Source organism: Elgaria multicarinata, chromosome 9, assembly GCF_023053635.1.
Source record: "Elgaria multicarinata webbii isolate HBS135686 ecotype San Diego chromosome 9, rElgMul1.1.pri, whole genome shotgun sequence".
NCBI lineage: Eukaryota > Metazoa > Chordata > Lepidosauria > Squamata > Anguidae > Elgaria > Elgaria multicarinata.
Window position 1 is genome coordinate 96,965,238 of NC_086179.1, and position 19,111 is coordinate 96,984,348.

The 19,111-nt window shown below is 41.0% G+C and overlaps 1 protein-coding gene across 1 annotated transcript; it reads left to right on the forward strand.

The window, feature by feature from the left end:
- Positions 1 to 3,051: 3,051 nt before the first annotated feature.
- Positions 3,052 to 18,755, forward strand: KLHL42 (kelch like family member 42). The gene is made up of 3 exons (XM_063135029.1): positions 3,052 to 3,941; positions 14,031 to 14,224; positions 18,307 to 18,755. Exons 1-3 carry the CDS (start codon positions 3,052 to 3,054, stop codon positions 18,750 to 18,752), a joined length of 1,530 nt encoding a protein of 509 aa, XP_062991099.1. The 3' UTR covers positions 18,753 to 18,755.
- Positions 18,756 to 19,111: the final 356 nt, after the last annotated feature.

The following is a 19,111-nucleotide window of genomic DNA, read 5'->3' on the forward strand; positions in this document are numbered from 1 at the left end:
AAAACAGGAAGTAACTGAGTATCCACAGAGAAGCGACGGTAGCCAGCATTTAGCCAGTGTTTCTTCCAAGGTGTGATGGAGCTTTTATGGAGTAGATTCAGATGTTGCTTTTTAATTTTAAATTTTCTATTGTGAATATCAACAAAGCAGAACAGAAAATACATAGTGAAAATGAAAAAAACCCTCATAACTACATATATATTACTGTCATTTTCCATACTGTTCATTTTAAAAAAAGAAAGAAAAAAGTAGAGTGTTATACAAAGGTTTCAAGAAAATCAGTCTAGAGATCTGTGTATTTATCCACTTGCAAGTTGTGCCTATATAACACCCATTCAAAATTTGATAATGTTATTAAGTCCTCGCTCCACTGCATTATGGGAGGTGTGAATTTGTCCTTCCAATGTGATAGTCTTTTAGCTGTCATAAGGGCTCTGAAGATCCATCTGCGCTGACCACATGTTAACTTCCAAGAAGCTGGTAGGTAGTTTAGGAGAACATGCACATCATTCCATATTAAAGACTGTTTCATCCTTATTACAACCTCCTCCCAAAAGGGGGCAATTACTGGGCATTGCCAAAATATATGAATTAAAGAAACATCAGGTGCATGTTAGAACAATTGTGCAAGTTAGAAAAAACTCTTATTGAAAAGGCGTTGTGGAGTTCAATAGACCCAAAACAAAATTTCAGATGTTTCATTGAACATGCAAGTGTACTTCATGTAACCCCAGTGCATTTTGCACTGGAACTGAAGGTTTTCTCGCTTAGCATGCCTTTTTGCACAAACTAGCCCTTGGGAAAAAGAAAATTTGGGGATAGTATGTTTTGTTAGGTACAGCTGAGAATTTTGCAAAGTTCTCCATATTTGGGACAAAATAAGATTCCTAACTGTCAGTTTTTCAGCTATGAAATTGTGCAGCACCCCTGCTGCTCTAAAGGCCCCCGCCTGCCTGTTTTAGCTGCCTCCACCTAAAGAGTCTCAACTCACAATCTCTCAAGTTCAAATTTCATATTCAGCTTCAAATGGTTTCTCTGCCCGTCCTCATTCTCCACTCCAGTGCCACCTCCCCAAATTAGTGGAGATTCACTTCTATTAGGCACATTCACTTTTTTAAATAATGTGCTTTTATTAGGTACATTCAGATCTATTGAAGAATACCAGTGGGTCATTTCTGACCACATAACAGGAGACCAGCTCAACGAAGAATTGTCAGCCAAGATCTGTATAACAATATTTTGGTATGAATTTCAGTTGAATTTTATTGTAGTGAGATAGCATTACAGATATAAACATTTATTTTTTTTACAATTACCTTTCTGCGCTGATGGAACTTCATCCACTAGAGATCCCAGGGTGGTATACACAACATTTTGGAAAACGTATCCAGCATAAAAACCATACAACTATTGTGTTTCTGAGAAACTCAGTGATGCTTGCTCTTGTACACATCATTGTAGCTCTGTCTCTTACCTATAATATGGAGACAACTCTGGCCTACCTTATAGGTAGGGTGACCATATGAAAAGGAGGACAGGGCTCCTGTATTTTTAACAGTTGTATAGAAAAGGAAATTTCAGCAGGTGTCCTTTGTACATATGGGGAACCTGGTGAAATTTCCTCTTCATCACACCAGTTAAAGCTGCAGGCGTCCTGCCCTCTTTTAAATTTGGTCACTTTAGTAAAGCTCCTGCAGCTTTAACTGTTGTGATGAAAGCATGAAATTTCACCAGGTTCTCCATATATACGAAGGACACTGCTGAAATTCCCCTTTCTATGTAACTGTTAAAGATACAGGAGCCCTGTCCTCCTTTTCATAGGGTCACCTTACTTATAGGGCTGATGTAAGGATTGCTGAACCAAAGTATGCCATGTTCTTTAGGCAAGACAAGCATGAAATGGTATTTATTTAGTATGTTTCTAATTCTCATAACAATGCTTGGTGGTGGCTGTGACTATTAGAAACATAGTTATGTAAATTCCAGGCAGCTGGCGTTTGATTTGTGAGGGCACTGCAGCCCTAAGCAAGAGGTTTTAGGACAGCAAGAACAGCACTCTGCTAAATCCTGGCACTGAAAATATTTAAATCAAATTTGGAAGGCTTTGGCATGCACTGACGGGGTGGGCAGGGCCAGTGCTACCATAGAGGCCACTCAGGCGGTCGCCTAGAGCGCCAAGCTAAGAGGGGCGCCGGGCACAGCGCAGCACTCACGCGCGTTGGCTGTGAGCAAGCCCCGGCCCGAGGATTCAGCTGGGCCTGGGCGGGCGAGATGGCGCCCTGTGCCTGCCCAGCCGAAGCGAAGCCAGGGACGCTGGGGTGGGGGCGGGGTGGCTCCACATTCGGACTTCCTGAACACGCCTGGAAGAGAGAGAAAGAGAGAATGTATGGGTGAATGGGGTGCATGGACGTCTTTGAGTGAATGCATGTGTTCATGTATGTGTTTGTTTGGAGTGAGTGATGCTGAGTGTGTGTGTGTGTGCGCATGCATGTGAGTTTGGGGGGATGATTTGGAGGTGCTATTCCTATTAAATAATGCATTTTAGACCCATAGACGTTCCTTTCCAATTTGTTTGCTATAATTGGCATGACATATTTCTTGCACTTTAAAATAAATTTAGCAGTTTCAAGTATTGTGCTTCTTTTTTCCAGAAAACATCTGTTCTTAAAAATCAAATTTGGCATTTTTTGGGTGGTTGTGTGTGTGTGTGAAAGTAGCTCACCTTGCGTAGGGCGCAAAATAGTCTGGCCCTGGCCCTGGCCCTGGGGGTGGGGTGGGCGTTTGGTGGGAAGCTATCGCGACGACCAGCCTCCCGGGAGCCCTCCAGCCTTGCCTTTTTAGGGCCTTTTCCCTTGGCGCGGAGAAGCGCCGCTGGGCTCCCGCCCGGCCCGGCCCGGCGTCTTGTGCCCTTCCTCCCGGCCCTGTGCTCTCGGCTGGCAGTGGGTGGGGGAAGGCAGCCGAGGCGGAGGAGGAGCGTGGCTCGTTCCGCGCTGACGGGGAGGCGTACGGGCGCGGCCGGCCGGCCGGGGCGCACATGTGGGCAGGGGGAGCATGTTCCGCGCGCAGCCGCCGCCCCAAGACGACCATGGCTCTCCGGGCGAGATGGCGGCGGCGGAGGAGGAGGAGGTGGTGCGGATCCGGCTGGGTGACCGGTGCTTCCCAGTCTGCAAAAGGAAGCTGCTCGAACAGAGCGACTACTTCCGAGCTCTGTACCGCTCCGGGATGCGGGAAACAGCCGGGCCGGGCCCGCAGCAGCAGCAGCAGCAGGAGGAGGAGCAGCAGCTGCGCGGCGGGCTGAGCGCGGAGGGCTTGGAGCTGGTGCTCGGCTTCATCAACACCTCCTGCCTGGCTGGGCTGGAGCGGGAGGAGGCGCCGCCGCTGCTCCTGGAAGCGCTGGTGGAAGCGGCGTCCTACCTGCAGGTCACCCCCTTGCTGCGCCGCCTCCTCTCGCAGGTCAGGCTGACGAACGGCCTCGAGCTCCACCACCTGGCCCAGATCTACGGCCTCCCAGACCTGCGGGATGCCTGCCTGGACTTCATGGCTGGCCGCTACCACCAGGTGCTCCGCAGGCCCGAGGCCCGGCCCCACCTGCTGCTGCCCCACGCCCTGAGGCAGCAGCTCAGGGAAAGGCGCATGAGAGGCGCCGCTGCCTTGGTGGCCCTGGGCAACTTCGCAGGGCCCTCTCCCCTAGGGCGCCACTGCCCGGGAGACTCGGCCTGCGCCATGTTGAGGTACGAGGAGGGAGTCCGCCGGTGGCTGCCGCTGCCGAACAACCTGCCTCCAGACCTGGCCAATGTGCGAGGCTACGGGTCAGCAGTGTTGGACAACTACTTGTTCATTGTCGGCGGCTACCGCATCACCAGCCAAGAAATATCGGCCGCCCACTGCTACAATCCGTGTCTGAATGAGTGGAGTCAGGTGGCTTCCATGAACCAGAAAAGGTAATGCCCTGAAATCAACCTTGGCGTATTCCCTTGTTAAAGTAGTGTCACTAGTGCGCAGGCAATAAAGACGCCAATCCATAAAATAGACCTCAAAATCACACGATGTATTTATTGCTCCTAAAAAACAACAACTCTTTATTTGTGGTTTAGAACAAGCAGAACGTTTTCAAGATTGTAGGAGAAAAGCCACAACTGCTTGGTTAAGCTAAGGCCAAATACCAGGCTCATCAGTGATTCTTCACCAAATTGGAGGGAGGTCTTGAGTGGGGCGACAGAAGGGTTTCAACACTTTTATCAGTAGCTTAGATGAAGGGGTGAAGGGAATCCTCATCAGATTTGCAGCTGTCACAAAACTGGGAGGGACAGCTCAGAAGTTAAAAATATATAATTCAAAATGACCTCAATTGAATGAAAAACTGGGCTTTTTGAGGGATGAAACTATCTAAATAAAATTCCGCAGAGTCAAATGCAAAGTTCTTCATTCAGGCAAAGGTTTAAAAAAGCCAAATGCAGAGCTATTGGATGCATAGGTGTCTGGTTTGGCAGTAGCACATGTGATAAGGATCTCATGATTTCAATAGATTGCAAGTTGACCATGAGTCAACAGTGTGATGTGGCTGCAAAAAGGGCTAATGCAGTTTTAGGTGCCTCAATAGAACTATTATTTCCAAGTCATAAGAAAAAATAGTTCATCTTTAATGTGTCCAGTTTTGGGTGCTGCAAGTGATAAAGAATGTAAAAACAAAGGGTTCAGAGGAGGGCAATACAGATGGTTAAGTATAGGGTGACCATATGAAAAGGAGGACAGGGCTGCTGTATCTTTAACAGTTCTATTGAAAAGGAAATTTCAGCAGGTGTTATTTGTAGATACTCACAACAGTTAAAGGTGCAGGTGCCCTGCCCTCTTTTAAATCTGGTCACTCTAGTATAGCTCCTGCAGCTTTAACTGTTGTGATGAAGAGGAAATTTCACCAGGTTCTCCATATATACAAATGACACCTGCTGAAATTCCCATTTCTTTGCAACTGTTAAAGATACAGGAGCCCTGTCCTCTTTTTCATATGGTCACCCTAGTTTAAGGGCCCTTTTGAGTGCCTATTTGTTGGGAATTTATGAAAGGGCTTTCTCCAGTTTGGGCTCCAAACTATGGAATATGCTCTCTAAAGAACTACTATTGGCCTTTAGAATGGGGTATAAAGACATAACTTTACAACTTTGCCTTTTAAAATGTACAGTTTTTAATGATTTAATGTTTTTTCTGTTTATTTTAATGGTTACAAGGTTTGATTGTTTAAAATCATTGTACATTGCCATGATGGCTTTTTAATGGTATATAGATGATGATGATAGTTGTCCTATGCGGAAAGGTAGAAGGAACTTGAGTTTGGAAGAGAAAAGATTGTGGGAACAGGGTATGATAGTGTTCTTCAAACCCTTAATGATGGCAAGTATTTGTTCTCTGCAGCTCCGGAGAACTAAATCTAGTGAGTTTAAGTTATAGAATGGTAGATCTATGTTAAACATTGTGAGAAACCTCTTAAGCCATTTCCATTGAAACTGATTTCGTAGAATTGTGATGGGCTCTCCCAGGCTGGAAGTCTTGAAACAGAGGCTGTGGATTTCCTGCATCAAGTGGGGGGTTTGACTGGATGGCTTATAAGGGCCCACTACAAGTCCGATTCTAAGCCAATTATCAACTTCCTGGGAAGCTTTAGTAGGCGCAGCAGGCCTTGTGCTGAGGTATTCTTGCAACTTCCTGTGTATTCTGTGTCCACACAACCTGCTATCATAAAGTACATTTCAGCTACTGAATACTGTTGATAGAGGAACAGAAAGTACATATGACTCAAGCCAAGCAGTGGCAGACTGGAAAGACCAAATAATTAGGAGTCTGCCTTAAGTACAGAAGATTAGTTTTGAAATGGCCCTATGTGGTCTTAAACTGTGTGCATTTAGATTTAAAGATGTAAGAGAAGGATTTCTACTCTTTAAATGAATGCAAGTAGAGTTTGTCTTGTGTATTGCTCCCTCATTAGTTTGTGGCCATTGAGAGTGTAGAAGGTTTGCATCAATGGTGTATTGGGCTTTTCAAATTCAGCACACTTTACTAAAGGAGAAATCGACTTAATCTAAACAAAAACGGGTATGACTTTCCTACAGGTAGTGTGATCTTAAGCAAAGGGGATATTTAGTTTCGCTTCCCCATGTGCCTTTGGTGGCTCTCATATAATGGAATGCAAAACACGTGAAGGGGCTGTGTCCCCCTCCAACACCATCGTTCTATTTCTAGTGGCAAGCCCTGCTTTGAAAGACTGTGAGAGCAATATGGCATGCAAAGTGGGTGGAGTTTTTCTGATTTGCCAAGGGACGAGTTCATTAGCCCAACGATGTGCAAAACCCAAGGAAGCTGGCTTATCACTTATATACATTGGTTACACATCACTCTACTAGAAAATATAGTTGAGGGCTGTTGCTTTCATGGCCTGGCCTGGCAATGTACTGTGCCTGGATATGTTGTACATCCCAGGTAGTATAAAAATATTTTTAAATTAATATGTATTTAAATAAAATATAAATCAAATAATACAAAGCATTATTTATCAGGTTATCACTTTGAGTGTATGAATGTGCATTATAGATAGAAACATATTTTTTTACAAATACCTTTCTACCACAATGGAACTTAAGACATAGTTGTCCCACGCTGAGCTCCATCTGACGAGTGTTTTATTGCTCGCTCGTTACTGGGCATTCATGGATCCCTCGGAGGTCCCTCCCATGATGTCGTCTGCCTCTCTCGCACCTTCTGCCCCTTCTGGCCTTGTGTCACAAGAAAAAGCAGAAAAAGTCTGGTTGCTGCTCTCTCCTGCTGTGTGTGGGAGAAGCAGCATGGTTATAACACCCCCGACTGAATGGGTCTCGTGCTCCTTGTTTACTTCCTGTTTTCAAACAGGAAGTAACTGAGCGATTGACAGAGAAGCGACGGTAGACAATGTTTTTCCCCAGGTGTGATGGAGCTTCCTATCTCCCATCCAGGCATTGACCAAATGAAGACCTGCTTAGGTTCAGGGACCGCTTCATTTGTCTTCAGATCATGACACAGATAGAACTTTAACATCTCCTTAAACACAAATGCTGTTCACTGGAATCAGTTCCTGCATTTCTAGGGAGGGCGAGGCCTCACCTGTCCTGGAGCCTACTTACTCGCCTGCAAGCAGTTCAGTGTTTCCTATGACTACCAAGCTGTGTTTGGGGCTTTAACACACAGTAATATGTGATAAAGCAGGTTGAAAAACAAAGATATAATTTATTTTGTCTCTATACCATTTACGTAACAGTACATCTATACATGTTGTCTACCACAAACAAACTATATTCTTTAAAAAGTCTCTTCTGGGGGGGGGTGGAGCCTGACGGCCATGATTCGGTAAGCAATCTTTGGAGCTCCCGATCGGGGGCCTAAAAAAGCGTTAATAACTTTTAAAATTGGCAAGATATTCGAGAAATGTTTATTCTAAATGCTTGATGAGATTTCTGTGCCAGCGGAAAGCTATGAACTGTGTCGCAGAGGGCTGGAAAGAGCTATAAATAACTTTGTTTCGTTTTTGCAACGCAGCTCGGACTGCGAACAGTAATTTATGGCTACCGGAGAGCAGAGACAGCAATTAAACTTCTTTATCAGCATTTGGAAGATATATAAAAGACGTTTATGTTACTGAGCTAAAGGGAGAGTCAAAGTGGCGATTTATAAAGGACTGACTTCCGCTCGGTAACTAGCACGTCGGAGTTAAATGCCAAAACAAAAAAATAAAGTGAATAACAACAACAACAAAAAAAACCCACCTGGTCCAGGGACAAAGTTCATCCTTCTGATAAATCACATGTACGTCTAACAAAGGTTACTTCTAGTGAGAGTGATGAGGAGAATGATCAGGACTTTTGTAAACAATCGGGAGAGCTTGGAGAAGCTGAAAAAATGGCGGCAAAAGCTGGAAAGAAGCCAGATTCAGCTGTGGAGGAGCTTACAGAACTATTCAAAACTACCAGCGAAGCAACGGTCAATGAAATGAAGCAGATGAAGGAGGAAGTTTTTTTTAAAATGCAGGAGTTAACTATTTCAGTAGCTAAAATAGAGAAAGATGTCAAAGAAGTTAAAACAGAAATGAATCAGCTCTCCAAACAAGTAGATAAGCATGAAAAACAACTAACTCATCACAATCTGATTTTTGATCAATATGAGAAGAGATTGATCCAGCTCGAAGACCAGAATAGACGGGGGAATTTGAGAATTAAGAATCTTCCAGAAATACAAGGAGAAAATTTGAGGATGGTCATCTTGAAGTGGTTCCAAGAGCTGATCCCAGACTTCCAGATAACAGAGATGGAGATAGATAGAATCCACAGGGTAGCAGGAAATAAATCCAGAGCAATGCCAAGAGACATTTTGGTCAAATTTGCTAATTATTACAAGAAGGAGCAGCTTATGAAGAAATTAAGATCAGTTGCAACGTTGAAGTTTCAAGAGTCAACAGTGGAAATTTACAATGATCTGTGTCAGCAAACCATCAGCTGGAGGCGGAGTGTTAAGTTGATTACAGCAAAGCTTAGAAGGGAGGGTGTTGCTTATTCTTGGGGGTACCCAGTGTTTTTGAGGTTTACACGAGATGGAAAACAACACAGAGTAACCTCGTTGGATCAAGGACTGAAGCTGCTGAGAAGCCTGGGGATGGATGCTGATTCGTTATCCCAAGAGGAAGAAGAAGGAGAAGAAAGTCCTGGCACAAGTGGAAATTAAATTTTTTCTTGTCAAAAGATAATAAAGTATGAATAGTTAAAATAGAGGCTTGCCGGAGGGGGACCGTGGGCTCCATTTCCCCCCCTCAAGGTTATAGCCATGACCGGGGTGTTAGGCTTACGGAGAATTAGAGGGGGGAATAGAAATGGGGGGAGGGGAAGGGGGAAGAGGGGGGAGGAGAGGGGTTGTGGGGGGAAAGGGGGTTATATGTTATATGTTTGAAATTTTGTTATTGTTGTTCATATGGGGGTGTATAAGGGATCTAAAAGAAAGAAAGAAAATGAATATAGATAAGAAAATTCGGATTTCAACACTCAATGTCAAAGGTTTGGGGGCAGTAGTTAAAAAGAAAAGGATTGAGCAATTATTAAACAAAGAAGATTCTGACTTTATCTTTCTGCAGGAAACACACCAGGGGAAGGATGGTATGAATGAAATACGACTGAAATGGTCAGTATTATATGAAAAGTCTTTGGGGACTTAAAAAAAAATGGTGTAGCTATAATAATATCAAAGAGAAGCGGATTTGATATAGAGGAGATACAAAAGGATGAGAAAGGTAGATATATAATGATAAAAGGACAATTGGAAGGTAATTACTATACATTAATAAATGTTTATGCCCCAAATGAGAGACAAAAAGAATTTTTTAAAGAATTATTTAGGGAAATAGAGGATTTTAAAAAAGGGAGTGTTATCTTAGCTGGAGATTTTAACATGGTGTTGGATAATAGGATGGACAGGTCTAACCCCACTAGATTTGAAAAGAGAAATAATATTACAATTTTAAATAAAATGATAAAAGAAAAAGATTATATTGATGGGTGGCGGTTAGTCAGAGGTGGGGATCCTGGCTATTCCTATTATTTCCCAGTCCACAAATCTTACTCCAGAATAGATTATATTTTTGTCTCGAAAGAATTGGCAAATAAGGTTTGTAATATGAAACTAGGGGTAATTAAAGTAACAGATCACACATTAGTAAGTTTAGATTTTACAATTAAAAGAGACTATAGAGAAGCGAAAAGGTGGAAGTTGAATACCAGGATTTTAAAATATGAGAAGGTTGTGGAGAAAATGCAGAAAGAACTGTCAGAAATGTGGGAAATTAATGAAAAGGGAGGAACTTCAATGTCAATTGTGTGGGATACAATGAAAGCTGTGACTAGAGGGATTTGCATTAGAGAAATGTGTACTTTAAAGAGGCAACAAAATGTAATACAGGAAAATTTAGAGGAGGAAATTAAGAAGTTGGAGAAAGAATTTTTACAAAGTAGGAATAAACAAATATTAATACAAGTGCAAGCAAAGAAAAAGGAATTAGAAAATATAAATTTAGAAGAAGTTGGGAAAAATCTAATCTATTTGAAAAGAGAGTTTTTTGAGACTAGTAATAAAAATTCTAAAGTGCTGCAAGGCTCACACAAAAAGAAAAATCAAAGAATTCAATTGGAATAGTAAAAGATAAGTTGGGGAAATTGTGTTGTACTATGAAAGGGAAAATAAAGGTATTTCAGGAATTTTATCAAGAATTGTATAAAGGAAGGGGTACTAATAGGATGAGGATGCAGAATTATATAGATAGGTATATAAAGAGGGGATTGATAAGGGAGGATAGAGAATTAATGGAAAGGGTTATATCTCAAAGTGAAATTGAGGAAGCTATTGAGAAATTGAAAGGGGATAAATCTCCCGGGTTAGATGGGCTGGGATCTGAGTACTATAAAACTTTTAAAATATGTTGATACCAAAATTATTGAAATTATATAATGGAATAATAGGAGGAGAGAAGATACCGCCATCTTGGGAACAATCACTAATTATATTAATTCCAAAACCAGATAAGGATTTGACTATCCCTGATTCTTATAGGCCTATCTCTTTAATAAATCAGGACGCAAAAATTTTCTCAGCTATCTTGGCAAAGAGGATGAATACTTTCATAGGGAATTATATTGGAGAGGATCAGTGTGGTTTTGTTGCAGGTAGACAAATGCAAAATTTAGTGGGAAGAGTAATAAATATGAGGCAGGAGGTAAAGAAATCAGAGATAAAAGCGGGAATAATAGCGTTGGATATATTTAAGGCATTCGATTGTGTGAGCTGGCAAGCACTAAAGATTGTAATAGCAAGATTGGGATTTGGAGACATATTTAAAGGTATAATAGAAAATTATACTCTCAAAACACAGCTTCAGTTGTAATAAATGATGGGGTTACAGAAAAGATACAACTGGCCAGAGGAACTAGGCAAGGATGCCCACTCTCGCCAGTCCTATTTATACTGGTTATGGAATTGTTGGCAAATGCGATAAGAGAGGATGGGATTATAGAAGAAGTAGGTTTGAAAAAGGAAGTAAAATTAATTATGTTTGCAGATGATATGTTGTTAACTGTTAAGGATCCACTTGAGATAATGGAAAGAATTAAACAACATTTGAAAGAGTTTGAAGAAGTTACTGGATTAAGAATAAATTGGTTAAAATCAGAAATGGTGACATTTAATTATACAAAAAAACTGAAAGTTTGGGAAGATAAGGAAGAGAGATTGAGAGTTAAAGAACAGATTAAATATTTGGGAATTAAAATTACTAAAAATTTAGAGGAGTTAGAAAAGGAGAATTTATATAAGTTGAAAAAAGATGTTATAGGTAAAATATAAAAGGTTAAATTTATCATGGTTTGGGAGAATAGCATTAGTAAAAATGAAAATAGTATCAAAGCTTAATTTTATATTTAGAATGTTACCAATAAGAATATCAGAAAAAGAGATTAAAAGTTGGCAGAATATTATAAATAATTATTGTAATGGGGGTAGGAAAGCAAGAATAAATAAAAAGTGGTGGTACTTAGCACAGAAGAAAGGAGGATTGGGAATCCCCAATATAAAGGCATACTATATAGCCAATAGGTTAAGACATATAGTAGAAGGTATTATAGGAGTAGGGGAATTAGGTTGGTTGGAAGATGGAACAAAAACGGATGAAGAATGGCAATTGGAAAATTTATTTTTTAGAGAGTGTAGTAAAAAGAGGGGAGAAGAAATAGAAAACCCTCTTTTGAAAAACCATTGGGAAATTTGGCGATCACATAAAAAGGAGTTATTTTCGAGTATATCTCCATTAACACCTGTGATAGTGTTAAGGAATTTCCCTGGAAATTTAAAAGAGAGATTGAGTAAAATTTTAATAGAGAAAAAAATAATGAGGTTAAAAGATTGGTTGAGAGAGATGAAAACAGGTGGGAAATTAGAAGAAGTGTTTAAGGGGGAGAACTTAACTTGGTAAAATTGATAACAAATTTGTTGACAGCAGCAAGGTTAATCATATCTAGGAACTGGAAGGTTCAAGGAGACTATCATATTGAAGAGTGGTATAAGGATATTTGGGATATAGCTATTAATGATAAATTGACATGCAATATAAAGTTAAGAAAAGGTATAATAAATGTAAATGAATTTGAGGGAATTTGGAAACAGTTCCTAGAATATGTATTCTCTAAGGGGGGTGGAAAACCACCACCAGAAGAAACAATGAGATTTTGGAAGCAGGAATAGATCCCTTAGGGTGGAGGGGAACACTTATGTTACGTTATGTGATTATGTAAAAATGATAATTATAAATGTGGAATTGTAAGCAATTTATGTTTTGATTTATGTGTTTTAATTAGTATTATGTTGTATTTTAAGATGTGAAACTAATAAAAAAAATTAATAATAAAAAAGTCTCTTCTGTTTATATTTCCCCCACGAACTTCATATTTCACTAGTCTACATTTGTGCATTTTTTTTGAAAGTTGGTGTATTGAAGTAATCACTGCTGTCTGCTCACATGTTGTCACACAGTTAGCCCAGATGCTTTGAGTTGGAAAAAAATTATTGGAGGGTGGAGATGTACAGAGGGTGACCCAATTACAAGTGTCAGCAAAGTCAGTCTCTACTATTGACTTCCCCCCCTTGTTTTCCCAAATAAGCATCCTGCTTTTTGGAATTGTGCTGTTGTTGAAAGACAAAAGATCTGTCTAGAAAGAATCCTTCTTTTTCTAAAACTATTGCTCGCTAACACTTACTGTGGGACAAATATCTAATTGCCACAAATTCACACCTAATGTTTTTTCTGCAAGTGGCAAAAAGAGATCTGAAAATACATGCACTGTAATTATGGTTTTTGTTATGTAAAAAGCAGCCAGAGGAAGCCTGAGCAACCTTGGGGCTGTGGGGTGGGGAGGGGGAGTTTGATACATTGTAAGCCGCTCCGAGAGCCTTTTGGCTGAGGTGCAGGATAAAAGTTCTCTGGAACATAGGCAATATGTTTAAGGGAAGCAGGAAACACAGTGGGCCTAACCTTAAACCCTGCTGGTTAAGGCTTTTGGTTAAGAAGCAGGGCTTAAGGAGCCTTGTGTGATGCATTTTACTAAACCCTCCTCACTCGCTAACCACAGTCAGATGGTCTGCAGCAGGGTTAGCAGCTTGAACCCTGGCTTAAAGTTGTGTGTGACCCCAGTTGTGTGCTAACCCCAGAGATCCACAGTTTTGCTAAACACAGAGCCTGAAATCTTGTCTGAACAGGCCCATTATCTCCTTGGTATGACAGTCTGTAGTAGACTCCAACCCCAATGCTGTTTTTTATTTTGGTTGCCATTTATTTTTACCTAGATGCCCTCCGTAGGGCTGCCATGTTCTCCTGAATTTCTTTTCAAGACTACTCATTTTTGTCATAGAATACTACTTTCCCTCCTTTACATTTTTTCTTTATAAAAAGGTTTATATCCTTCAATTGTTACATTCCAGTCACATGTGCCATCTCACCAAGTCATATTTACCTTAAGCTCATATTCTCTGAAATATTATCCGTAGATAGACATCAAAAGCATTGGATATTCTCCTCCAGTGTTTCTCCTGCTGTTTTACCTGAAGTTTGGTAGGTACCTCCACAGATCCCTGTCTTTAGCACTTACCTTCAGGCTATTGTCTTGTTCCCCACAGGGCTTAGTTTAAACCCCACTTGATCAGATTTGCCATCCTACTGCCAAATAGTGAAGATGACGGACTAAAGGCATGCTTGTAAACCTCACTATACACACTTATCTAGAAATAAGACCCATTGAAATCAATAGGGTCTAAAGTAAGTGAGTATAGGATTTCAGCCAAAGTCTTCACAGAACAAAACAGAACAGTGAAACTCAAAATTAGGACATTACTGATTGGTGGTGTTGTCTTAGTTGAGATGAAATACCCTGACAGAGATTTGTATTTGTTCTTGAATATAACTTTTTTGAATTGTTTATCTCTAGGTCTAATTTCAAGCTGTTGGCAGTCAATGGAAAACTGTATGCCATCGGTGGGCAATCCCTTTCCAACGTTGAGTGTTACTACCCGGAGCATGACTGGTGGAACTTTGTAGCATCTTTACCAACCCCCCTTGCAGAATTCTCAGCATGTGAGTGCAAGGGCAAGATTTATGTCATGGGAGGGTACACTACAAGAGGTAAGGCAGGCAACGAGAGAAGGGAGTTTTCCTTTTTAACATTTTTTTGCATGCTCTTGGGCATGCTTAATTTTAACCTGAAGAAAATCAGTGTATTTTAAGAGACTTTTCTGATTTCTCTTTAATATCTCAGAACTTCTGCAAAATTAATATTATTATGGCAAACACTGCTCATCAACTATAAACGTATTGGAATGATATAAAAGTATACTTCTTTATTGAGATGGAAGGCTGGTAAAGATGGTTATTGGGCACAATAATAAACTATGGTTTACCACTACAGGAATAAACCACAGGGAGCCTTGAGCTCAAACACTCAAAAGCTTTCACATCCATTCTGGATCAAATTCAGCTTAGCATTACATCTGATTCCCAAACCGTGGTCAATCCCAACTAAACCTGGTTGAAACAAATTAACTTCATTGCCCATTGTTTGAAGTTGGCTTGTTCCAACAAACCATAGTTAAAATCACCCACAGTGCAGGGTTCCGATGTAACAACAAGCCGCAGCTAATCAAAATCAGAAGTAGCAACCTCCAATCTCCTCACGGCTGCACAGGAGGAAAAGCGGGAACAGGGAGGAACCCCCCCCCCCCCAAGACTCACTGTGGTTCATTTCCACAGCAATAAAACAGAGTTTATTGTTACGCCAAAATGCAGCCAGCCAGCGGGTACAAAGAGAAAAGAAGAAATCTACGGCTACCACTTACATAAGTAAATTTGAAAATTCAGAACTTCAGGCCTAAATTACGTATCTTCCTTCCTGTTGCATCATAGGAAAGAGACCCTGTGAGAACAGCATCACCGGAAAATAATGTGTTTAAATATTTATAGCCCAGCCTTCCCCCACCAAATGCAACAGCATTCAGAGCTCTCTGTTCACTTGGTTAGGGTGTGCCAGGCTTGCCCACATCTGTCGGGGCATCCTAACCTGAAAGGTCTTTGGTAAGCAAACAGTACCTTAGCCGTCAGGCCAGCCTAGCTGGCAAAGATGTCTACCATCTCCTTTTGCGGCCGCTTCCCCAAATCTTGCAAGCTCAACTGGGCGTACACCAGGTGCTTGGCACGCTGATAGGCTTCAGCTTGAATCTTGGCTTCGTGATAGGTGGGCAGCAACATCAGGTCCTCTCTCTTCATCTCCTGAGCTACCTTCCTGAAGGATTTCAGCATGGCCGATTAGGGCGGAACTGGTCACCTGGATTCATAATGTCCTTTACTGCCTTCCCGATGGACCTGTTCACAAGTTAAAGTTATATATTTGCTCTCTGATGCTGACAAATTTGTGACAGACAGAGTTGCAAGATTCTCAGTGGCTGCCCAAAAAATGAGAAGAAGATTCATAGAGGTCAATATGGTGAAGTAGTATTAACTTTTATACATTTATGGCCCTTTTAATGTAAATTCTTAATGTCTTATTTTAATTCTTTGTGTTAAAACTAACTTTTATATATTTGTGGGCACCTTTTAATGAAAACTTTTTTAGTATCTTTTTGTATTTTACTTCTTTGTATTGTAAAGTTTTTGTGTGCTTACCTATGCATTTGTAAAGTTGATATGACCATGATGGTTGAAACAACAAATAAACAATATACTTATTGATGACCTTGATTTGGAATTTGACAGGCATTTAGTAATGAGAGAAAACTTTGTATTACGTGATCTTGGGCTTATGCAAGATATTGCCAAGTTGAAATCTCTTGATCTGAGATAACAAGATTATTTTTACTTTTTTAACTTTTGAATTTATGGAGCTAGTATCTGAAATGGTTCTCCTATGGCAGCTTTCCCAACCTGGTGACCTACAGATGTTTGAGACTTAAACTCGCATCAGCTCCAACCAGCATGTCATGGTCAGGAATGCTGGGAGTTGTACTCCAGAACATCTGGAGGGCACTAGGTTTGGAGAAGGCCAGTTTAGGGTCTCAGGCTCTCAAGCTTGCAACCAGTGTTCCCTCATTATGAAAGGGAGATAATTCGGACAACATCAGAAATGCCCTGATGCTGGATCAGACCAAGGGTCCATCTAGTCCAGCACTCTGTTCACACAGTGGCCAACCAGCCATCGGCCAGGAACCAACAAAGCAGGACACAGTGCAACAGCACCCTCCCACCCACGTTCCCCAGCAACTGGTGCACACAGGCTTACTGCCTCAAATACTGGAGATAGCACACAACCATCAGGGCTAGTAGCCATTGATAGCCTTCGCCTCCAGGAATTTATCCAAACCCCTTTTAAAGCCATCCAAATTGGTGGCAATCGCTACATCTTGTGGTAGTGAGTTCCATAATTTAACTATGTGCTGTGTAAAGAAGTGCTTCCTTTTATTTGTCCTGGATGTCCCACCAATCAGCTTCATGGGATGTCCCCTGGGTTCTTGTATTCTGAGAGTGGGAGAAACATGTCTCCCTCTCCACATTCTCCACACCATGCATGATTTTGTACACCTCTCTCAGGTCTCCCCGTAGCCTCCTTTTTCCCAAGCTAATTGGGTCAGATCATTCAAAGGACTTGATCTAGAGAAGAGGAAGGTGGGCAAAGAGAAAACGGTGGCCTTATTTAAAGGACAATGGTACAAAGAAAAGGAAAGTTCAGCAGACACACTTCTAAATTGACCAAAGGCACCTGCAAATCCTGCTGAGTCCTCCTGTATTTGGTCACCTTAGAAAGAGAGAAGACAGACGTAATAATAAAACAATAAAACAGAGCTGGTCCTGTGGTGCAACTTTGAGTTGAAGATGGGCCCTGGGTCTGAAAAGGTTGAAGGCTATGGCTAACAGAACATGAAGTAACCTTTAATTCAAACAACCGTAGGTAGAGCTTCCTTACTATTTTTTTTTTTAAAAAACCCCAATAATGAAATAAATGTTTGGGCTTCTTGCTCACAAATACTATGTTTCTGCTTTTATCATCATTTTTTTCCCATATTAACTGGAGGAGAGAGTGAAGACGCCCTTAACTCTTTAACTATGGTAAATGTAAGGGACAGGGCTAGGCTGAGCTCCAAGCTTCAAAAGCCCTCTCTAGGCTGCAGGACCAGTTTGCCTGCGCGTCCAGGCCGCTAAGTTCAAACATACTGTTGAGCTTTAAGCTTGGCTTTTCGGTAGAGTTTCCAAGAACATGAGGCAGTAAATAATGCTCCAAGATATCTATCATTTACAGTCAAGATATAGAAACGAAATGAAATAAATAGTTCTCTGCTTATTCTGATGAATTCTGGCTTTTGTGGCCTCCTCAAAAAGCTTCTAACGTCGTCCCCCGTCCATAATTTGTGTTTTGCAATATACTTCTAAATTGGCCAAAAGCCTTCTGATGTCTGTTTGAGCATATGAGAATAAAGTCATATTACCCAAGTACAATAAAGGAGTAAGTTGTCTACTGCCAATTGCTGGGGGTAGGTGTTGTGGGAAGGCTTTGCATCCCTCAGTCATATGCTGCGATGTGTCCTTTAAACCTTTTTTAGCAAGACATCCTTACACAGAGCCTTTCTTGCCAGCACGCTTTGTTTCACATGTCTGTTGGCTAGAATTGACCCAGTTGGAGCTCTAGAGAGAAAATAATCTTACTTTCAAGTAGATGCCAGAGTGCCCAAGCTAAATATAATAGTCACAAATCTATGTTACTGTTTTTTAGTTTGAACCATAACAGCCCATAGTCACTGGTGTCAAAAGGCACTTTCTAGTCAACAAATGCGGCAAATAATTGTCCTTTTCAAGGACTTTTATTTGCGTCAGCACAAAATATCCAAGGAAGAAAAGGTATTGTTATATTCAGTCTGTTATTTTCTGAATATGTTATTAATAGCTCAGGTTTCAGTTTTAGCACAAAAAAAAATGTTTAGGTTCGATCAGGTTAATTGTGAGCATTTACTGTGTTTTTTGAAAAATTGCTATCCAATAATAGCTTACTCTGCAGAGGACAAGAGGCAGGTTTCCCTCACATAGCTGAAAAGGAAAAAAGTACTTTGTTTTGAAATTACAACTTTTCACCAAGAACTATGGTAGAAGTTCTAGTCACCAGTATGCAAGGACACTGATCTTAGGTTGTTGTTTTTTTTTCATTAAACATCTTCCCTTTATTGCAGACCGGAACTTGAATATCTTGCAGTACTGCCCCACCTCTGACAACTGGACTGACTTTGAATTGTGTGACATCCACATCCGCAAGCAGCAGATGCTGTCTGTGGAGGAAACCATCTACATAGTTGGCGGCTGCATCCACGAACTGAGATCAAACAGAAAATCCAGCCAGAATGAGGACATGTTAACAGTACAGTCTTATAATGTTGCCACCAGAGAATGGCTCTACCTCAAAGAAAATACGTCAAAATCTGGCCTTAATTTGACTTGCACTCTGCACAATGATGGGATCTATATACTAACTAGAGATGTCACATTGTCCACAAGCTTGGAGCATCGCGTTTTTCTAAAATATAATATATTTTCAGACAGCTGGGAATCGCTTAGGCACTTCCCAACCTTTGGACAAAACATGTTGGTCTGTTCTATGTATTTGCCAAAGCTGATTTGAATGTAAACAAGAATATTATGATTTCTCCCTATAGACTTTGTTAATTGCTGCATGTGAGATTTCTTCATCTGGTCATCATCCTTCAAAAGTGGAGTACAAAATATTTATACCTAAAATAGTATTAAATATTTTATTTAGTGCCATCAGTGTACATAGCGTTTTGCAAGAAAAAAAAGACACCTCTCTGTGCCAAGGAGGTTGCAATTGTAATTATATGGCAAAATTGAGTGGAGCGACAAAGGAGGGGAGGCAAAGGGTAAATATGAGCTTGTTCAGAGGAGGGCAACCAGGATGATCAGGGATCTGGAAACAAAGCCCTATGAGGAGAGACTGAAACAACTGGGCATGTTTAACCTGGA